The 20950-nt window shown below is 37.4% G+C and overlaps 1 protein-coding gene across 2 annotated transcripts in view; it reads right to left on the bottom strand.

Annotated features, from left to right (window-relative positions):
* LOC120307693 (rho GTPase-activating protein 7-like) overlaps positions 1-20950 on the bottom strand; it is a 52569-nt gene that overhangs the window by 23151 nt on the left and 8468 nt on the right. For both annotated transcript variants that reach the window (XM_039342698.1, XM_039342697.1), the window contains one exon: positions 9976-11073. In XM_039342698.1, the coding sequence (XP_039198632.1) occupies positions 9976-10962 (987 nt within the window). In that variant the 5' untranslated portion in view covers positions 10963-11073. The remainder of the gene's footprint in view (positions 1-9975; positions 11074-20950) is intronic.

The raw sequence follows: 20950 nt of genomic DNA, 5'->3' as shown, positions 1-20950 counted from the left end.
TTTACATCGTGATGACCAAAACTGGATGCAGTATTCCACATGTGGCCTTACCAAGGCATTGAAGAGTGGTATTAACACTTCACATGATCTTGATTCTGTCCTCTGTTAATGCAGCCTAGCCCTGTGTTGGCCTTTTTGGCAGCTGCAGCACAGTGCTAATGAACTGTCCTCACTTTTACAAGTTCAAGTTTCGTTCAACCTTTACATACTGCCCATCTTTTCAGTTTTGCTCAGACTAGATGAAGTACAGCTTCTTTATCTATGGAGATTCTGATTCTCATCTCATCCAGTCACCCAGGTCAGAGTCGTCCCAAAGGTGTTTTTTCAAAAGGAAACTGGACTATGTTATTCCTTGAAGATGTTTCATTTCTCATCCAGGAAGTTTCTTCAGTTCTGAAGTGAAGGAGCTTCTTCAGTTCAGAATTGAAGAAGCTTCTTAGGTGAGAAGCAAAATGTTTTCAAGGGAAAACATAGCCCAGTTGCCTTTTGAAAAAGCACCTTCGGGGTATGCTCTCTTTGGTTTTCTACCTTCCAGTAACACTATTGCAAAGCAGTCTTGCCCCCACCTTTCCTTTTTTATTAAAAAAAAAAAAGTTGCAACTTAGAAATGTTGTACCTTATTTCTATGAAACGGAATGATCAGCCCTTCCATGCTGTAAAGTTTCAATAAACTTGCGAATAATGGAGGAATGAAAGCACCACGTGTTCGCTTTGGTTTGGTTATGGTTGCATCATAGCAACTTTGGTACCATAAGGGGGCAGGGGAAGGGATCTGCTGTAATGTCAAAGGAGATAATGCGCCAAGAGGTTAATATCAAAGAAGACAATGTGGCAAGGAGTTGTGTAAACATTTGGAAAAAAAAACAGGGCACAAGTGAGATATGCATAATCTCTAAAAGGAAAGGCAGACATTGGTAGACTGGCCTACACAAAAGCCAGCTAGTGTGTCTTGCCTTCAGCACAAATGGGAAGAGCATGAAATGGAAGAATGACCAATCAGTCCTAATCTACACTGAGCACCAGTCTAACCCATTGTCAACCAGCTGCATCCCAATCTGACTTAAGAAACAGAAGGGACCATCCTGGAAGAGAACCCAGCTTATGTTGCCATGTGGAATTGCCTTACTCTTACTAATATCATTGGGAACTTCAGTTAATTGTGAATAGAAGTGATTATGAATATAGTGCAAATAGAATATAGGCTAAATTATTTAGTGGGTACCTAATGTGTAGAGTTTCCTGAAGTGTTAATTATAGTACTGCCTTAAGTTAGTATTCCGGATCCCTATGCCCAATGTAATTACCATATTTTCTGGCACTAACGCTGCCCCTGGGCACTTGCCAGACCTCATCATAAGTCTTTTTTGGAAGATCTCGGCAAGGGACAGCACTAATAAAGGTACGGTACTTTTGGAATGTGGCCAAAGCAGTCTATAACCTGATCTGAGCGGTCTAAAATGCTCAGATCAGGGGACAGACTCCCTTGAAGCAGCCCCCTCTCCCTGCTCTCCATCACATTGCGCTACCGCTCGGATCGTCTTGGAGACAGGGAGGGCTGGGCAGGCAGGGAGAGCTGACCCACCCAATCCAAACAGGCTTTGTATACAACAACCAGCCAATCACCGGTAAGGTACATCGCTTGCCGTGATTGGCTGGTTGTTGTATACTGGGTAATTTTTATTTGGTGTGCAAGTATAGCCCAAACTCTATATTTTAACTGGAAAAGTTGGGAGTCGTCTTATACGCCCAGTCGTCTTATATGCCGGAAAATACGGTAATAGTATTTATCCGCATTACATCCTTCTTTGCATTTGTTGTGAAGGAATCTTTTTGACATAGCAAAGGGGGACAGGAAGAAGGAAAGGGCAGGAAATAAATAAACACAGAGAAGGCTGAGGAGATTAGCCAAGAGGGGAGGCATCACCCAGGAGAGGATGAAGGGAAAGGCATAGAGGGAGTGGAAAAAAATAAGGATGTAAGTAAATAAATAAATAGATTAACAAATGGGAAAGGGAGGGGAGAGGAGAGGAAAGGAAAGGAGAAGGGAGGAAAAGAGGAAAGGGAAGGGAAAGAAAGGGTTAAAAAACAGAAAAAAGAGAGAGAGGAAATTTGTAAAAGTCAGAACTGTGACTCAGAATAGATATCACCAGAGAAAAATGCTAAATTTTAAAATCAGGTTTCCCTCAGATATTGCACCTATATTTTACCAGCAGCATCCCCACTTAACTGAATTAATGAATTAAATTACATTCTATACCACATCTTTATTTTAGTCCTTGCCCAGTATGAAGTAACAACAGCAACAACAAGAATGTGGAACTGACTAGTTATAACAGAAAAATAGTCTATACCATAAACCTGTAAAGGCAATAATGAAACAGTTAAAAGTTAGTTCAGTAAATTTATAAAATTATTATAATGATTATATTCCTAATCTGTTCTTTCAGGACTCCCAGAGGTGCATTTGTAGGTTAACTATAAGTAATAGATTGACTGAAATTAAGATTTAATTAAAATTTAAAGAATTAGTAAAATACATGTTGATGTACTATATAGCCTACTTCATGTTTTGTTAAACGAATTCGTACATTACTTTCTAAAGTAAATTCAGTATTTTTAATTGTTCTCTTTAAATTGTTTTTATATTTAATATTTAATCTCCCCACCATAATGTCCTGTTAAGGGACATCTCATGGTATTATTATTGATAGAATTGGAAGAAACACTGACTATATGTATGAAAAAGTTGGGATATAAATGCTGTCAGGTAGCAATGAAACTTGAAAAAAATCACATCAAATTAGTGACATTTATGCACAGAATTGCAGACTGAAGAGTCTAATAATTTCCATTTGCAAGTAGCAATTTCACTGAAGAATTGTAGACTTATCCTGCTGTTATCCTTAAGTAAATTTGTAGTTGTTGGTTTCATTCTTTTCATTTGTTTGCTCCATTATCAGAGTATGTTAGTCAAACTGTACTTACACGTTATGCAGGTTAAGATCACACATTCAGCAAACATTCAAAGTTATTATGGCACTGAACAAAAGAGATTTTGGACTGGTTCTTGAAGTTCCACTGTAGAGTAACCATGATTTTCAAAGCACCCTGCCAGCTTTCCACAAGCAAGGACAATAGGGAAGCTGGCAGGAGAGTTGAAAGTCACCTTTTTTCCTTCCTGTGCTTCATAGTGCCTATTCCTCCTGTCCCACTCTCCAATCTGTGGAAGGCTGATTTAAGAACAAATACCTAAAAGTCTTCCACAACATGGTGTCCTAGATAAACGTTAGTAGTTTCTTCAGAGGTCCTTTAAGGGGAGGAGTCAAATGGATTGCTTTAGTTCTATGGCACAGCTGTTTATTATATAGTCTTGCTGAACCTGTACACCACCACAGCTGTGGCTCTTCAAAGTTTCAGCTGGAGTATTTTGGTCTAGTGAACAGCAGTTCCTTTTAATGTTTATGTCCTATGTCCCATCACACTTCTAAGATACTTTGACTGATTTTATTCAAATAAAATAGGGAGGAAGAGAGGTAGAGCCTTGGTAGTAAGATTTGAAGAAGGCCAGGGTCCACAGGGCAGGCATGAGGAGATTCTAATTTAATTATGAAAATTTAATAGCAGAAGTTTAAAATAAATAATATAAGGTAGGAAACTCCCATTTAAGCACTGGGCAGACATAAGATGATGTTTAGTACAGGAAATGTGATGAAGTAAGAAAGATACCACAACAAATGGCATGGTAGAAGTCCGTGCCAATTATAGCTTTGATATAAAGCACAGCTCATACATATACTTCATGTGAATTCCTAGATCTCCAGATCATAGTTGCAATATGACAGGGATCCCTAGCCCCCAGTCCGTGGACCAGTACCAGGCCGCGGCATGCCAGCAACCGGTCCGCACATACAAGCAAAGCCCCATCCGTGGAATACAGACAGCACACAAAACCACACACCCTCCGGTCCATGGAAAAACCTTTCTCCACAGAACTGGTCTCTGATGCCTAAAAAGTTGGGGACCTCTGCAATATGATATGACTACCTAGAGCAGCGGTTCTCAACCTGTGGGTCGGGACCCCATTTGGGGTCGAACGACCATTTCACAGGGATCGCCAAACAACGCAGTCCGCCATTTTTTTCTCTTTTTCCTTAGCTGTGCTAATCCCTTTTATTCTATTGGCTTTTGAAAGCCAATAGAATAGACTCTCTTGAATAGAGTCTAATTCTATTGGCTTTCAAAAGCCAATAGGAATTGTCCAGGCTGTCTCTGTCGTGCTGAGCCTGCCAAAAGCCCCAGTCTGCAAACGGTGCTGCAAGTTGTCTGAAGTGAAGGCGAGCTGTCTGGAAGCTTCCACCCCTCCCTGCTGAGCAAGTACTAAAAATGTAAGTAAAAGAGGGCCAGGGGTAGAGGTGGGAGGCCGGCAGGCGCAGGGAGGGTTGCTAGCGCGCGTGGGGTCTGGCGGGTGCCTTACCTCCCTTGGGCTGGGCCAGCTGGTGGCCCAGCCGGTGGTCGGCCTGCACCGTCTCTGCTGCTTGCCAGCTACGCCTCGGCCAGCACAGGGGGCGGCACCACGCATGCGTGGCGCTCCCGGGCAGGGAAAGTCCTCAACTTACGACCGGTTGGGTAGTCCTTGACTTACGACCGGTTGGGGGTCGCGGCATTAAAAAGGTTGAGAACCACTGACCTAGAGCCACTTAGGAAGTAGGGGTGTAGAGTGTCCTGAGATGAGCCCATGCCAAGAAAATTTGGACAGGAAAGATTGGAGAGATGAAAATAAATTCTTGTATCCTAGGGGTTTTTTTTCGCATGTACAATTCACCTAAATTTTCTTTTGCTTTTCTGACCAGAGAATTGAACCAGACTGGAATATTAATGAAAAGAACGAATCCAGAAAATCACCCAAGGCAAATATTAATTCAGTTTTATTTGTTGAAGTTTTTTTCTTCTCACTTGTCTTTTTGTTTCCTACTTGAAGTTGTAAAATATTAGCAGAATCTGACATCAGACATGAAATAGCACGGAGTTCAAACCACATTTAAGATGACACAATCCTGGAATGACCTATTCTTAAGTTATGTACTTCTCTTCACTTTGCTGGCCCACTCCCTTTCCCACTGCTGTGGTTCCAGGTGTTGACAGCTAAGAGACAAGAACGAGAATTTTCAAAAACATTTTGAAGCATTAAAAAAAGTCCCAATTAGTTCCTGTTAGTTCAAGCATTGCTGGCTGTGGAATTCTGGGAGCTGAAGTCCACATGCCTTAAAATTTTCAAGGCTGAGAAACACTGTCTTAGATAAACTATTCCAGTTATTACCATACTGTGCAACTATTCCATTTTTTTCTCCTCAAGATATATTTTTGTAGGGAAAAAAAAGAATGGGTCCCATGAGGAATGAAACTTCATCTGAACCATGAAGAAAATAATACATATAAGCAGACTGAATCATAATTTTTTTTAAAAAAACCTTATCCACAAACAACCTAAGGTCTATTTCATAATTAGACTTTCCTCACCAAGAGTCAGTGGGATAAGCAGTAACCTAACAAAAAGATACAGCTGAGGTGGCGCAGCAGTTAGAGTGCAGTACTGCAGGCTACTTTAGCTGACTGTTCAGCAGGTCAGCGGTTCAAATCTCACCGGCTCAAGGTTGACTCAGCCTTCCATCCTCCGGGGTAGGTAAAATGAGGACCCAGATTGTTGGGGGCAATGTAAATATATATATACATTGCTTACTGGTGTACACCGCTTAGAGAGTGCTTGCACTTAAAGCGGTATAATAAGTCTCATAAATAAATAAACCTTAATGTGACTGGGTTATGACTTATGATCACAGCTGAGCCCAAAATTTCTGTTGCTAAGTGAAACATTTGTTAAGTAAATTTTGTCCCATTTTACAACCTTTCTTACCACAATTGTTAAGTGAATCCCTGCAATTGTTAAATTAGTAACATGGTTGTTAAATGAATATGGCTTTCCCATTGACTTTGCTTGTCAGAAGGTTGCAAAAAGTGATCACATGATCCTGGGACACTGCAACAGTCATAAATATAGGCCAGTTGCCAAGCATCTGAATATTGATCACGTGACCATGGGTATGCTATAATGGTCGTAAGTGTGAAAAACGGTGATAAGTCACTTTTTTCAGTGTCATTGTAACTTTGAATGGTCACTAAATGAACTGCTGTAAGTTGAGGACCACCTTTATTCTGAAACTATACACCTGTTAAAAATGTAGTTAGATTATTGTTTATAACAGCATCTTCTAAAATACTGAAAAATGGTAAAATAGATAAAAAAAAGTTTCATAATGGCTGTGGAATTCTTTCTGTGAAATGTCCAGGGGATAGCTTTGTGATATGAACACAGTCAACAACTCCAGTAAGGGGGAAAAAATGCCATGACCCCAAATGTACAGATTGGGTCATTACTTTTTTACTTTTACCTTTAAAACAGTATCTATTCACATCAGTAGGGATGACAGTATTCTAAAGCTCTGGAGACAGAGAAAAACTCTTCCTTCCTATTAGCTGCTGATTAATTGGAAATTCCTGATTGCTGAAAACTTCCCAAGAGAAAATTTTGAGAAAATAAATTGAGAAAAAAAAATTCCCAAGAGAAAAACGTATTTGGGAAATCTGGCAGGATGGGAAAATACCCACACTAGAGGTCATGGTGATAATGAAAGTCAACCGTGATTTAAAGGAAATCTTGAATGATAACGAAAATCTACTATGAGTTAGAAGAAGTGTTGAGAATACCTACAGTCTTTTGCCAAAGTTTCTCTCTCTTTTTTTTTTTGCAAGTTATCATTCTTTAAATGGAAACTACCATTTTAATGTCACGTTAAAAAGTGACTCCTCTCCCCACAATTCTACATAGAACAAAATATTGTTCATGGTGAAATTATGTACTCTCCTAGCCTATAAGCTAGTGTTTTTCAACCTTGGTAACTTTAAGCTGACTCCCTGGAGAAGAGTCTAATGCTGGGAAAGATCGAGGGCAATAGAAGGGGACGACAGAGAATGAGGTGGCTGGATGAAGTCACTGAAGCAGTAGGCGTGAGCTTAAAAGGACTCCAGAAGATGGTAGAGGACAGGAAGGTCTGGAGGAACGTTGTTCATGGTGTCATGATGGGACGGACATGACTTCACAACTAACAACAACAACAAACTTTAAGATAAGTGGACTTCAATCTAGGCGCTGTCTGGAGAATTCCACATTAAAGTATTCCAATATCTCAGGGGCTGCCACAAAGAAGAGGGAGTCAAGCTATTTTCCAAAGCACCTGAAGGCAGGACAAGAAGCAACGAATGGAAACTAATCAAAGAGAGAAGCAACCTGGAACTAAGGAGAAACTTCTTGACAGTTAGAACAATTAACCAGTGGAACAACTTGCCTCCAGAAGCGGTGAATGCTCCAACACTGGAAGTTTTTAAGAAGAGACTGGACAGCCATTTGTTCGAAATGGTAAAGGTTTACTTCCCTGAGCAAGGGGTTGGACTTGATGACCTCCAAGGTCCCTTCCAACTTTATTATTATTATTATTATTATTATTATTATTATTATTATTATTATTATTATTATTATTATATTGCAAAGAAATGCTGCTCTAAAGTTATCTTGAAAGATTGGGGCAGGAGCAGATTAGAATAGGGAATAACTATAGCGCTATGTATTCGGAACAGGTAGAGAATTAGGAAAATATGGTCTTGGGTGAGAAAGGATAGAACTTCATTAGGGAACTTGTTTTCTGAAAGATCTGAGAAATAATCATTTATATGAGGGGTGTCCAACTTTGGCAACTCTCAGAATTCCCCAGCCAAAGTTGCCAAGGTTGGACATTCCAAAAACAATTTGCTCCTAAAAATGTTTTCTTTTCATTAAACATGATTACACATATGGGTACTACAGTATTACAGCAATCCTTAAAAATAATATATGTTTGTGTGTGTGTGTGTGTGTGTGTGTGTGTATGTCTTTGGTTATTCGGGTTTTCTCCCGTGTCAGATTGGAAGTGTCTTGGCGACGTTTCAACGAAGTCCCATTCGTCATCTTCAGGCTGATGTTTTCGGCTTCGTGCTTCTAGGAGCAATGCTAGACCTACATACAAACATCTGCGAAAACCTCAGAAAACACACACACACACACACACACACACACACACACACACACATATATATATATATACACACATACACATATATCCACACACACACAAACACACATGCACACATACACATATATCCAAAAGAAATAATCAGACATATTACAGTAGAAGTTTTGAACGATTCGTCTACATTTTAAAACCATAATCTGAATTAACAAAATCCTGGCATATGCTTGTAAAGTCATATATAAAGCTGCATTTATTACCATTTTAGGCAGCTGAAACTCAAATATCTCCTGACTTGGGGCATAACTGCAACAGTATGATTTTTGGATTCACAGTCTAGACAAAATTGGCAGTCTGTAAAATTTATCACTGCTTGCTGTCACAAAAATGTGTCAAAATCCAAATTTGCATAAATGTGGTGGTGTAATGGTCTAGGATCATCCCATCAGTAACTGTGTTTTGTTCGACATTTGTTTTAAATAGTTTTCAGATTGTTTGGAATTCATCATTCTTCTATCCAAACATGGCCAAAGTCTGTAGGATAGCATTCCACGGCTTCCAAAGGGACAGAAATAATATTTATGACTGTGTTTGCCGATAAATTCCAAGTACAAATTGCATAGTAATCTAAATAAATTTAACAAGGGTACTACAAAACATAAATTTTAATTAAATCAGTTAGAGTGACAAAAAAATTCTGTTAGATCTCTTATCCTACTGACCCCCTCCCCCTTTAAAAATAATACCTTTAATTATGTCCTGTATGCTTTCCATAGATTTTTAGATTTTTCTAATATGAGCACCTGCTTTTCTTTGTGTAGTAATAGTAATATCAAGACTGCCATAAATCACTATTCATTTTCATGTGTTCTTTTCTATATGATTGGTTGAGATATGAATATCTCTTCATACATTTAAATAATTTAGGATCTTCTTTCTTTGTTGGACAATTCAGGACATTTTCTGAAAGTATCCATTTATGTACCAGTTAAAGTGACCCAGATTACACTTTTATTATGTTGGAGAAGGAAGAGCTTGCATTATGACATCACAATGCTCTATTTACCAGCTTCTCAGTTTTGACTCTTTTTGTCTTTTATTCCAAAAACTGCATTTCTAGGAGTAGATGAGAACATCTTAGGTTACTGAAGGAACTTTATCTGAAGATCATATATACCAGAGGTGGAGAACTATGGCCCCTTTATGATGTGTGGACTTCAACTCCCAAAATTCCTGAGCCAGCTGGAATTCTGGGAGTTGAAGTCCACAAGTCATAAAAGCACCATAGTTCCTCACCCCAGTTTAGATCCAGACCAGGATGTACCTTGAAAACAATCAATAACTAGACTCTAAACATAAAATTTTTGACTTCAGAAAATATTTGAAACACTAAATAACAAGCTAGTTAAGTTTGTTGTCATCCCACTTGAGTGGATACATACATGTCTATCTGACTTTAATACAATTATGATGACAATGAAGACTCTTCCAGCAGCAAGTCAGCCGATTCCAACTATAAAATCAGTTTTGAAATGTTGTCACATAGAAATATTGAGATTGAACCTGCGTTGTTTGGCGACCCCCATGAAATGGTCGTTCGACCCCAAATGGGGTCCCGACCCACAGGTTGAGAACCACTGCTCTACAATATTTATAGCTTTATTTCATCTTCATTAAACTCTTTCTTTTAAAGATACTAAATTTTGAAGTCTGAATTTTATACTGGATTGGATTGATTGCTTCACTGAGCTACATCAACAAACATTTCTGCCTAGACCAAGAAAATATCTATCTATCTGTCTGTCTGTCTGTCTGTCTGTCTGTCTATCTCTATGTAAGTCTGAAAACTTGAACTTACCTTTTTTTTGCGCAGGACGACTTGACAGTCTGTAGATTGGGATGTGACCATTTTATTCTTTAAATCAGATTCTTCTGACACCAAGGGTGCATTTAGAATGCATTCATTCTGAGAATTTGTAACATTATGCGCATCCACATGATTATCCTTTGACCAGATGAGAGAACCAGGTGAGTGTGGAAGAGAATTATTAGAATCTCCTATGTTTGCATCATTGCCACAATCTTTATCTTTATCATAGAATAAAGTGCAGTCATTTTTCTCATGTAGAACATCTGGTTTTTCATATTGTACAGCTGTAGCTCCATGAACTATCTGCTCCTCCAACATACTTTTTTCCACAGAATGGTTCCAGTTTTTTTCTTTTGAGACATCTTCACTTTCATTAGAGTTGTATCCAAGTATGATAACTTCTTCTCTACTATTGTTTTTGGTTGCTCTCTCATAATTAGAAGTGCTCATTTTTTCAGTTGGTTCAGTGGTATGATTGCATTCTTCCTTTGCTTCTCCTCTTGAGATGATTTTCACCGAAGGCTCCTCTAAACTGTTATTTTCAGCTAACAATTTAACTTCAACAGGCATAAACTGGCAGTTGATGGTCTCCAGTGGGAGGTCCGTGTTCTTGATGCCACCCTTGCCATCATCACTTCCAACAGAAACATTGACTAAAGTTTCCACACTAGCTTCCAGGGAGAGAAATTCTTCTTCTTCTTGATGATTTTCATTTTCATCTAATTCTTTGGAAACGTTTCTGAAAGGTTTTGAGGGGAAGACTACCAACTCTCCAACATGACAGCAATCTGGCAAGGAAGCACTTTTTTCTTTCAGATCTTCACACCAAAGTTCATTCTTTTCCATTCCGGCTTGCAAGTTGTCAACTACTAAGCCATGCTTGCATAATATATCAGAATCAAGAGATCCAAAATGCAAGCCCATCCATTGTGTTACATATTCCTCCCAGCTCCTTTTTCTGATTGCTAGAGACATGTCATAGTATTTAACAATTGGTTCTGAAGTGTGGCATACTATATGCTGGAGGAAACATGATGGATTCTATAAACTTTTCCATCCAATGAAATGGTTCTTGCTCTTGCATATCTGTATTTTTTTTTTAAAAAAACATAGAATTCCAGTGTAAGAATAAATGAAAGCATTCATATATTCCTTAAACTTTTAGCAAGAAATGGTTTTGGAGAACAGTTTTAATAGTTTGCAAACAGATATAATTAAGCATATCCTTTTGCTGAATCCTCCCTCAATGAAGTAAACAGAATGTTATAAACAACTCTATCAGAACATAACAGATTCCTTAAGCCAAATTTGGACAATGGCCTCTTTTTCATTGCTTCAATCATAAGACAACTATTTTCCATGGGTTTAAAAGCTATCAAATCTTGCGAGTTCATGATATCAGTCAACAATTCAAAATAGCCAAGCATAGCATTATTGTCAAAAAGCTGAATTTTAATGACTATCTCTTATGTTTTAAATGCTCATATTTATTACACTAGTAAAGCAATCCAAGGCTAAAAGTAAGTGGAATGAAAACCGATCTAAAACCTTTGAAGAAAATTAGATTTGATTAGGATGTTAACAATTATAGACATTTTAATAAGCAGATTGTTAATTAAAGTAGGTAGAATGCCTACTCCCATCCTAAACCTGTGCATTTGATTTTTATTTCCTAAGCAAAATTAAAATTGGATGTGATATCTTCCAGTGCACCAAATGTTTTTTTCCTCTTGATATAAGCATAAAGAAACCCCACAAACATTCACATTTATGGTGTAAAACTAACAAAATAATCTCTAAATCAGTGGTTCTCAACCTTTTTAATGCCGTGACCCCCCAACCAGTCGTAAGTCGAGGACTACTCAACCGGTCATAAGTTGAGGACTACTCAATTGGTGCAGCACCGTTTGCAGAATGGGATTTTTGGCGGGCTCAGCAGGGCAGAGACAGCCTGGACAATTCCTATTGGCTTTTGAAAGCCAATAGAACTAGACTCTATTCAAGAGAGTCTATTCTATTGGCTTTCAAAAGCCAATAGAATAAAAGGGAGTAGCACAGCTAAGGAAAAGGGGAAAAAAATGGCGGACTGCGTTGTTTGGCGACCCCCGTGAAATGGTCGTTCGACCCCAAATGGGGTCCCGACCCACAGGTTGAAAACCACTGCTCTAAATAATAAATTGAACAATGTCTGTAGATCCGTGCATATGTGTGCATACCTATTATACCTGCTCTTCATGCTACTATGTCCAGGAAAAAAAAAAACTACCTTTTGATGAAATAAGTGTAATGAGAGTAAAGAGCTTGATTGGCTGTAACATTTTACAAGTTCAAAGATCAGCTATTTTTTTTTTCTCTTTTGCTCCCTGTCAGCACTTTGCATAGATCTGCTTATTGATTTCAGCAATAAAGAAGATTGACTACTGCATTTGTTCTGGGTCATTTAATTCCACCAAGGGAAGCTCCAATTGCACACCCCAGACCACAAGACTGTCCTGATAAAATCACATGCCTGAAAATAGAAAAATAGGCAGCCTGAAAGAATCGCAGAATTATGACCATTTGACTGAGTTTCAGTAAGATGTGCTGGATAAAGTGATTTTTTTTTCACAGTGTAGTGTTTGACTGCACAGAAGCCTTTAATTTTTTTTTTTTTTATAAGACTGTCCTATTTCTATCCTGCATTCACATTGTTATGTCTGCAAAACGGAAAACATAAACATGCATGTAGAGGTGACAGGATTCACTCCTTATTCTTGGACACTAAAAAACAGGAATGGAAGTCTTTCCCCAATGCACTCAGACAAAAATGTGAGATTCACTAACTGTGGTTTTCCACAAGAAAAACACTTCTACGTGTTTTTTTTTTTTTTTAAGAGATAGTGGGAAGAAGTTTACAGACAGATTGAAAGTGGACCTACATGCTATAAATAGCAGAAGGTCCTACTGAAAATTGCATCCCCAAGACACGTTCCCATTTCTTTTCTCTGAAAAGTGCAGTTCAGTGATCTACAAATCTTGACACTGTCACTCCATCATCACTTATGATGCTCATTTTATGGTGGATCAAGAAGCACATGGAAAAATAGCACCAAAGCACAGATTAAGCATTTTTTTAAAATTAAAATGTCCCTACACAGAGGACAGACTTTTCAAAGTATCTGTAAGAACAGGGGAAAATTTCAAGAGTTTTTTTTTTTTTTTTTTTGGAGAGAGGAGATTTAAGGCATACAATTCGATGCTTCTTTGGTTAAGATGCCATAGAATTCTCCTCTACTATGATTTTCCACTACGAGCAGTTAAGTAGAAAGAACATGCACTTAACAAAATATTCAAAACAAGATTAGACAATTTCTATATTTCTATATATTTTATTTAATAAATAAAAACAAAATATCCCAGAATGTTCTGGAAAACTTAACAAGTGGTCCTCATTTTATTGATCGCAATTGGGACCAGCAACTTGATTATTAAATGAAGCAGCCACTAAGTGAAAAAATATAATATTATGATTTTACTTTGGCTTTCCTTTGCTTTACAGACATTGCTAGCATTAGCACTTTATAGTTTAAAAACCGTATCTCAACACTATATTTCTTCCTATAGTGGACCACCAATGTAATATTCTGCTGGATCTGGTTTAGTAAAACTATGTATTATGGAAGAAAGGGGAAAATGTGAAATATCTAGCTGGGTTTATATGTCTTTAAGAATCACTGATAAACAAAGAGTAGAATAGAATAGAATAGAATAGAATAGAATAGAATAGAATAGAATAGAATAGAATAGAATAGAATAGAATATATGGAATGGAATGGAATAGAATAGAATAGAATATATGGAATGAATAGAATAGAATAGAATAGAATAGAATAGAATAGAATAGAATAGAATAGAATAGAATAGAATAGAATAGAATAGAATAGAATAGAATAGAATAGAATAGAATAGAATAGAATAGAATAGAATAGAGATATGGAATAGAATAGAATAGAATAGAATAGAATAGAATAGAATAGAATAGAATAGAATAGAATAGAATAGAATAGAATAGAATAGAATAGAATAGAATAGAATAGAATAGAATAGAATGGAATAGAATAGAATAGGAATAGAATAGAATAGAATATGGAAATAGAATAGAATAGAATAGATAGAGAATAGAATAGAATAGAATATATGGAATGAAGAATAGAATAGAATAGAATAGAATAGAATAGAATAGAATAGAATAGAATAGAACATGGAATGGAATAGAATAGAATAGAATAGTATAGAATAGAATAGAATAGAATAGAATAGAATAGAATAGAATATAGAATGGAATGGAATGGAATGGAATGGAATGGAATGGAATGGAATAGAATAGAATAGAATAGAATAGAATAGAATAGGAATATGGAATAGAATAGAATAGAATAGAATAGAAATAGAATATGGAATAGAATAGAATAGAATAGAATAGAATAGAATAGAATAGAATAGAATAGAATAGAATAGAATAGAATAGAATAGAATAGAATAGAATAGAATAGAACAGAACAGAATAGAATAGGGAAAATGGAATGGAATGGAATGAAATAGAATAGAATAGAATAGAATAGAATAGAATAGGAATAGGAATAGATATATGGAATGGAATGGAATGGAATGGAATGGAATAGAATAGAATAGAATATGTGGAATGGAATGGAATGGAGTGGAATGGAATGGAATGGAATAGAATAGAATAGAATAGAATAGAATAGAATAGAATAGAATAGAATAGAATAGAATAGAATAGAATAGAATAACAGAGTTGGAAGAGATCTTGACCCTCTGCTCAAGTAGGAGATCCTAAAACACTTCAGACAAGCAATTGTCCAGTCTCTTTTTAAAAGCCTCCACTGAGGAAACACCTACAACTCCTGAAGGCAAGGGATTCCTCTGGTTAATTGTTCTCATTATTATGAAATTTCTCCTTAGTTCTAGGTTGCTTCTCTTGATTAGTTTCCATCCATTGCTTCTTGTCTTGCCTTCAGGTGCTTTGATAATAGGTTGACCCCTTCTTCTTTGTGGCAATCCCTTAAATATTGGAACACTGCTGTCATGTCACACCTAGTCTTCCTTTTCTCTAGACTATCCATACTCAATTTCTGCAACCATTCGTCATATGTGTTAGTCTCCGGGCCCTGCCCCTCACTCATTCCAGAAGAATATCATAGCTAATGGTATTGAAAACTGTAGAGACATCTAGGATTGCAAGAACAGAAAGCATCACCACCAGGATCCTTGGATGATGCTGTGTTAAACCCTGGCCTGGAACCCAACTAAAAGGGGTTCAAATAATTCACCTCTTGCAGCTCCTCTTCCCACAACGTATGCAATTATCAACTTCTCACCAACCTGCCTGGGACTGGAGGGTTGTTGAGAAGAGAAGATTAGAAACTGGATGAAAATTGTCCTTTCCAAAAATCCGACTATCTATAATTAAATACAATTAGTGTGATTAGTTCCCCTACATTTAACGATTTTGCCCTGCCACATTAATAATTATAATTTTATGGCGTAAACTTTTGTAAGTTTACTGGACATTTTAGATGGGTGCATTTTTCCTGTACTCTTTTTTTTTATTTGGAGGTCATTTGTGGGTCAAAATGAATGGAAAGCCCTTGAAAACATGATTATTTCAGTGTGATCTGAGTTAAACTCCATCCCAAATAAAATATTTCAAACATTTCATTTTTTTCAAGAAATACACAGCATTTTGTAAATAGGTCTCTTTAAAACCAGGAGACTAAGTTTGAATTCTTTGTCAATTATGAAGATCACTAAATAGCCTGATTCTAGATCCCAAGACTTTGAGACCATTTCTATGAAACAAATTAAAATTTTAATTAGCTTCATGATAGAAGAATGTAGAAGCTGCTGGGAGTAGCATTATGTAATGTAAATAAAAATTGTAACCCCTTTAAAAGAAAGAATAAAATGTAAGTAAGATCTACTATCTAAATTTAAGGAGAGAAAACTATTTAAAAACAAATTGGCATTTCTGCACCCACAAATGGGAGCTCAAGGAAATATAGCAGCTACAAAGAGAGAAAAACAAAGTAGTTAAATGCAAATTCTGGTTAAGATTGTGAAGTCACTTAATTGTAGCAACATATGAACTACTTCCAGTCTATAGTGCAATTGTTCTTTTTAAGTGATGAACAGAAGTTGTGTTTCAAAAGAGGGAGCTCACTCGCACATTTATAGCCTGCTAAATTTTTGCTTAACTTTAGAAATAAATTATTATGGTTAAACAGTGTACATTGAAATTATTTCAGCCCATTACACAAAGAAGACAGCCAAACAGTAGCATGGTTCATTTTATACTACATGCAGAAAGGAAATATATCATAGAGTAGGATAAATAATTTCTAGAGACTGACAGTAAGATCACATCAAATATAAATAGAAAATCTCAACACACAAGATCTTACGTGACATACCATACAATCACCAACATTTTTGCCCATATGTCCATGTGCTATACCATAACAGTGTTGAAATGCCAACCTTTCACTATACCAGTGGTTCTCAACCTTTTTAATGCTGCGACCCCCAACCGGTCGTAAGTCGAGGACTACTCAACTGGTGCAGCACCATTTGCAGAATGGGACTTTTGGTGGGCTCAGCAGGGCAGAGACAGCCTGGACAATTCCTATTGGCTTTTGAAAGCCAATAGAATTAGACTCTATTCAAGAGAGTCTATTCTATTGGCTTTCAAAAGCCAATAGAATAAAAGGGAGTAGCACAGCTAAGGAAAAGGGAGGGGGGGGAATGGCGGACTGCATTGTTTGGCGACCCCCATGAAATGGTCGCTCGACCCCAAATGGGGTCCTGACCCACAGGTTGAGAACCACTGCACTATACATTTATGTAAAATTACCATAATATTCATATTAATTCCATTAAGTGAAAAGCTTATTAATTGTCAGTCTAGCCAAGCGGAAAGTGTAAAATGGGTTCCTCTTGTTTTCAAGTAGTGGTTTCATTTCCATGTTTGATGCAGAGATGAGAACTAGGAGAGAGATGAGCTATTCTCTGAAAGAATCTCTGAATTTCCTTTATGAATTGGAGATTATCTGGATTTTGAAGGATTGGAGAAAATTCAGTTCAAGTATGTCAGGGCAGGAATAGGAACCAGGTGCTTTCCACATGTCCTAGACTTCAAAGCTCATTAGATTCAACCAAAAAGACCAGTTAGAAGCAACTGTGATATTCATAGCTCAAACATCTGGAGAATACCACATAGCCTATTGCTGTAAGAAGAAACATTCTCCATTTTGAGCCTGACTCTGTTCTGCTCAAGAATAGCTTGGCCCAGAAGTTAATTTACATTCTTGCAAAATACAATAATAGCATAGCACAACTAATAGCTTGTTTTTCAAGGGAATGATCGCCATTCATAAGATATTCAAGGAGCCATGAAAAGTAAATAGTGCTATTTACGAAGATAGATTTTAAATAGCAATTTAATAGTTCCTAAGGTAGCCTCAGAGAGTACCAGACAGGAGATAAGGAGTGAAGTTGTGCTAAGGGTGACACAATATTTTCTTGGACTGTTTCTGAGGAGGAAAAAGGGGAAATTGAAGTTGGAACTGAAAAGCAAAAGGGAAGAGAGTTGTGGATATTCTTCTTTGTGTTGTGCCCAAATTCAGGGAAAGAGCATTGGGGAACTGAAAAACAAAAGGGAAGAGAGTTGTGGATATTCTTCTTTGTGTTGTGCCCAAATTCAGGGAAAGAGCATTGGGGTATTCTGACCTTGGGGTCAGAATAAAGGGTTAAGGGAGAAAGTAAAAAGGAAATCACAAATCTTTAGGATAAGCTACATTGAAAATGGTAATGTAAAAAAAGGAACCCTCTATTACTAGACTTACAGACAAAATCATCATTTATCACAATAATGACTACTAAAATCATTTTGAGTCAGTAACAAGCAGGAGAGATTAGAAAACCAGCCAAGGGGTGTAATATTTCACTGGTTATAAAACTTAAAAAATAATAATAAGGTGATTCAAAAAGGGTAATTCTAGGTCCAAAAAAGAACACTTGTCTTGTTTCCTACTTACCACAGAAAGAGAGCTTAGTTTTGGGGTAGAATTTAAAACCTTTTTATTCTTTCCAACTCAACAAGATTGTTGGAAGGAAACCACGTAAAGGGACCTGGGTCTTTCTCTGGCCTTAAGCAGCATGAGTGTCTGAAAACAGAATGGAATTGGACCAGCTCTGAGGTGAGGAAAAAGCTTGCAAAATAAAGATTTGAAAAGGGGGCAGATCTAGTCAAGAGTTGTGGAGAAAAATAATAACAAAAATATAACATAAGAGAGAATATAAATAAAAGTCGCATGCATCCTGATCAAGCTCTCATAGATAAAGACACATTCACACACACTTGTATGCACAGGCAACCGGTGTACATACACCTTATTAGAACATTAGAAAAAGTGAGCATAAGTGTAAATTTCCACCTGGAGAGAGAAAAAAATAAGAGTTGTCTCCTATGGAATAAATACTTGATGATACCGAAGTCCACATAATGTATTATCCTCTCTCGAATGTTTCAGAGAAATATTTAAGAGAAGAGCAAGGAAAAGGCATCAGCTAATATGTCTATGGAGATTCTCGGTCATCCAGGTAATGGTTGTCTCAAAGGTGCTTTTTTTTCAAAAGGCAACTAGACTATGATTTTTTTCCTTTGAAGAAGAAATGTTTTTTCCTTGAGGAAGAATACATTTTGCTTCTCATCCATGAAGCTTCATCAGTTCTGATTGGATGGTGGGGGGGCATGCAAGGATTAGTTCTGGGAGATGAAAGGATTCATTTTGAGTCAACACCCCCTCCCCCCACTATCCAGTCAGAACTGAGAAAGCTTCTTGGATGAGAAGCAAAATGTATTCTTAGTCCAGTTGCCTTTTGGGGGGAAAAAAAGCATCTTTGAGGCAGCAGCCATAGGTAGACACATCTTCCCCCATAACACTGGCTGGAACTGTTAATTTAGGAAAGAGTAAAATCTCTATAAAATATGATTAGAAATCGGAAAGAAATCCAAAACTCATGCTTTGCATACTTCGCATACCTAACCAATTATTCAGGTCATGGGAAGTCTCAAGTCCTCCTTCTCCAATCAAGGCATTCTATAGAGGGGTTTTGATTAGATTTAAGGAAGGCTGGGCTTTCAGCACATAAATTCTACATTGATACAGCCTGGGCAGTGATCATCTCAACACTTTCTTATTCATGTCAATAGAAGCTTATAAGGGCAAATTACAAAGCTGCATTGTGTTAGTTGTTACTGCTCACAAGCCTAGGGAATTGTTTGTGCCAAGAAAGGTTTATGACAGCACATTCTAAATACCAGTGGAATAAATAGGAAGCTTGTGCACGATGGCCACGTTTGACTTGATTAGTTGCAATGCACTGTGGAGGTAACATTATTCACCTTGTTAAAGTACTTTGCACCACTCTGCGTCAGTCCAGCCTGGCCAGAAGACAGTTCTGTATATGTGTTGAATACAAATTGAAGCCTCTTCTAGCTGCTGGACAGGCAAGGACAAGGAGCTGGTATTATTTGGAGCTGTATGGTACTCTTTAGATTTAGAAGCAAAGTGGAATTTTGTAATATTGCTTCAAAATCAGTTTCAAAGGAACTCAAAGCATAGTCAAAGCAAATTGCACCTTTGAGGGTGGATACAGCCCTAGAATGTAGAATAATAGATTTTGAAGGCTCCTCAGAGATCTTCTAGTCCAACCCTCTGCTTGAGCAGGAGACTCTATACCATTTCAGACAAATGGTTGTCCAGTCTCTTTGCAAGCCTCCAGACATGGAGCACCCACAACTTCTGAAGGCAAGCTATTCCATTAGTTGATTGCTCTCACTGTTAGGAAATTTCTCCTTAGTTCTAGGTTGTTTCTCTTTCTTTAGTTTCCAACCATTGTTTCTTGTCATGCCTTTTGATGCTTTGGGAAATAATTTGACCATCTTGTCTTTGTAGGAGTGCCTCAAATATTGAAACAGTGCTATCATATCACCCCTACTCATTCTTTTCATCAGACTAGACATACCCAATTCCTATAACCATTCTTTGTATGTTTTAGCCTCCAGCCCTCTAATAATTCTTGTTGCTCTTCTCTGCACTCTTTTCAGAGTCTCAACACCTTTTTTATATTGTGGTGACCAGAACTGGATGTAAGTGTGGTCTTTCTAAGGCTTTGTAAAGCAGTACTAGAACTTCATATGATCTTGATTTGATCCCTCTATTCATGCACCCTAGGATTGCATTGGCTTTTTTGGCTTCTGTCGCATATTGTTGGTCCAAGATCCCTTTCACAATTACTGGCATTAGCCAAGTTTCACTTAGCCTGTACCTATAAGTTGATTTTTCTAGCCTAAGTGTAAAGCCTTACTTTTAGCTACGTTGAATTTCATTTTGTTAGATAATTTTGAGCTTGTCTTCTGGGGTGTTGGCTATTTCTGCCAGCTTAATGTCATCTGCAGATTTGATAAATTCACCTTCAATTCCCTCATCTAGATCATTTATGAAGATGTTGAAGAGTACTGGGCCTAAAACAGAACCTTGGAGTACCCCACTAGTTATTTCCTTTCTTTCCTTAATAGACAGTGCCTAATGGATAGTGCTCTGGAATAGCAGAACGCTCACCAGACAGACACTATTCTGTGAGAAAAAAAGGAAAACAGGAAGAGACAGTGTAGTGTGGTCTCTGTGAACAATACAGTGTGAACACTAATCAAGGAGACAAGCAACTTAGAATTAAGGAGACATTTCCTGATATTGAGAACAATTAATGACTGGAACAGTTTGCCTTCAGGAGCTGTGGGTGCTCTATCACTGGAGGCTTTTAAAAAAAAGACTGGACAGCCATTTTTCTGAAGTGGTATAGGGTCTCCTGTTTGAGCATGAGGTTGGACTTGAAGACCTCC

This window comes from Crotalus tigris, unplaced genomic scaffold (assembly GCF_016545835.1).
Source record: "Crotalus tigris isolate CLP2741 ecotype Arizona unplaced genomic scaffold, ASM1654583v1 scf7180000017804.1919176, whole genome shotgun sequence".
In the NCBI taxonomy this organism is placed as follows: domain Eukaryota; kingdom Metazoa; phylum Chordata; class Lepidosauria; order Squamata; family Viperidae; genus Crotalus; species Crotalus tigris.
Note: the sequence above shows the minus strand (reverse complement) of the source record. Positions and strands in the feature narration are given on the sequence as shown.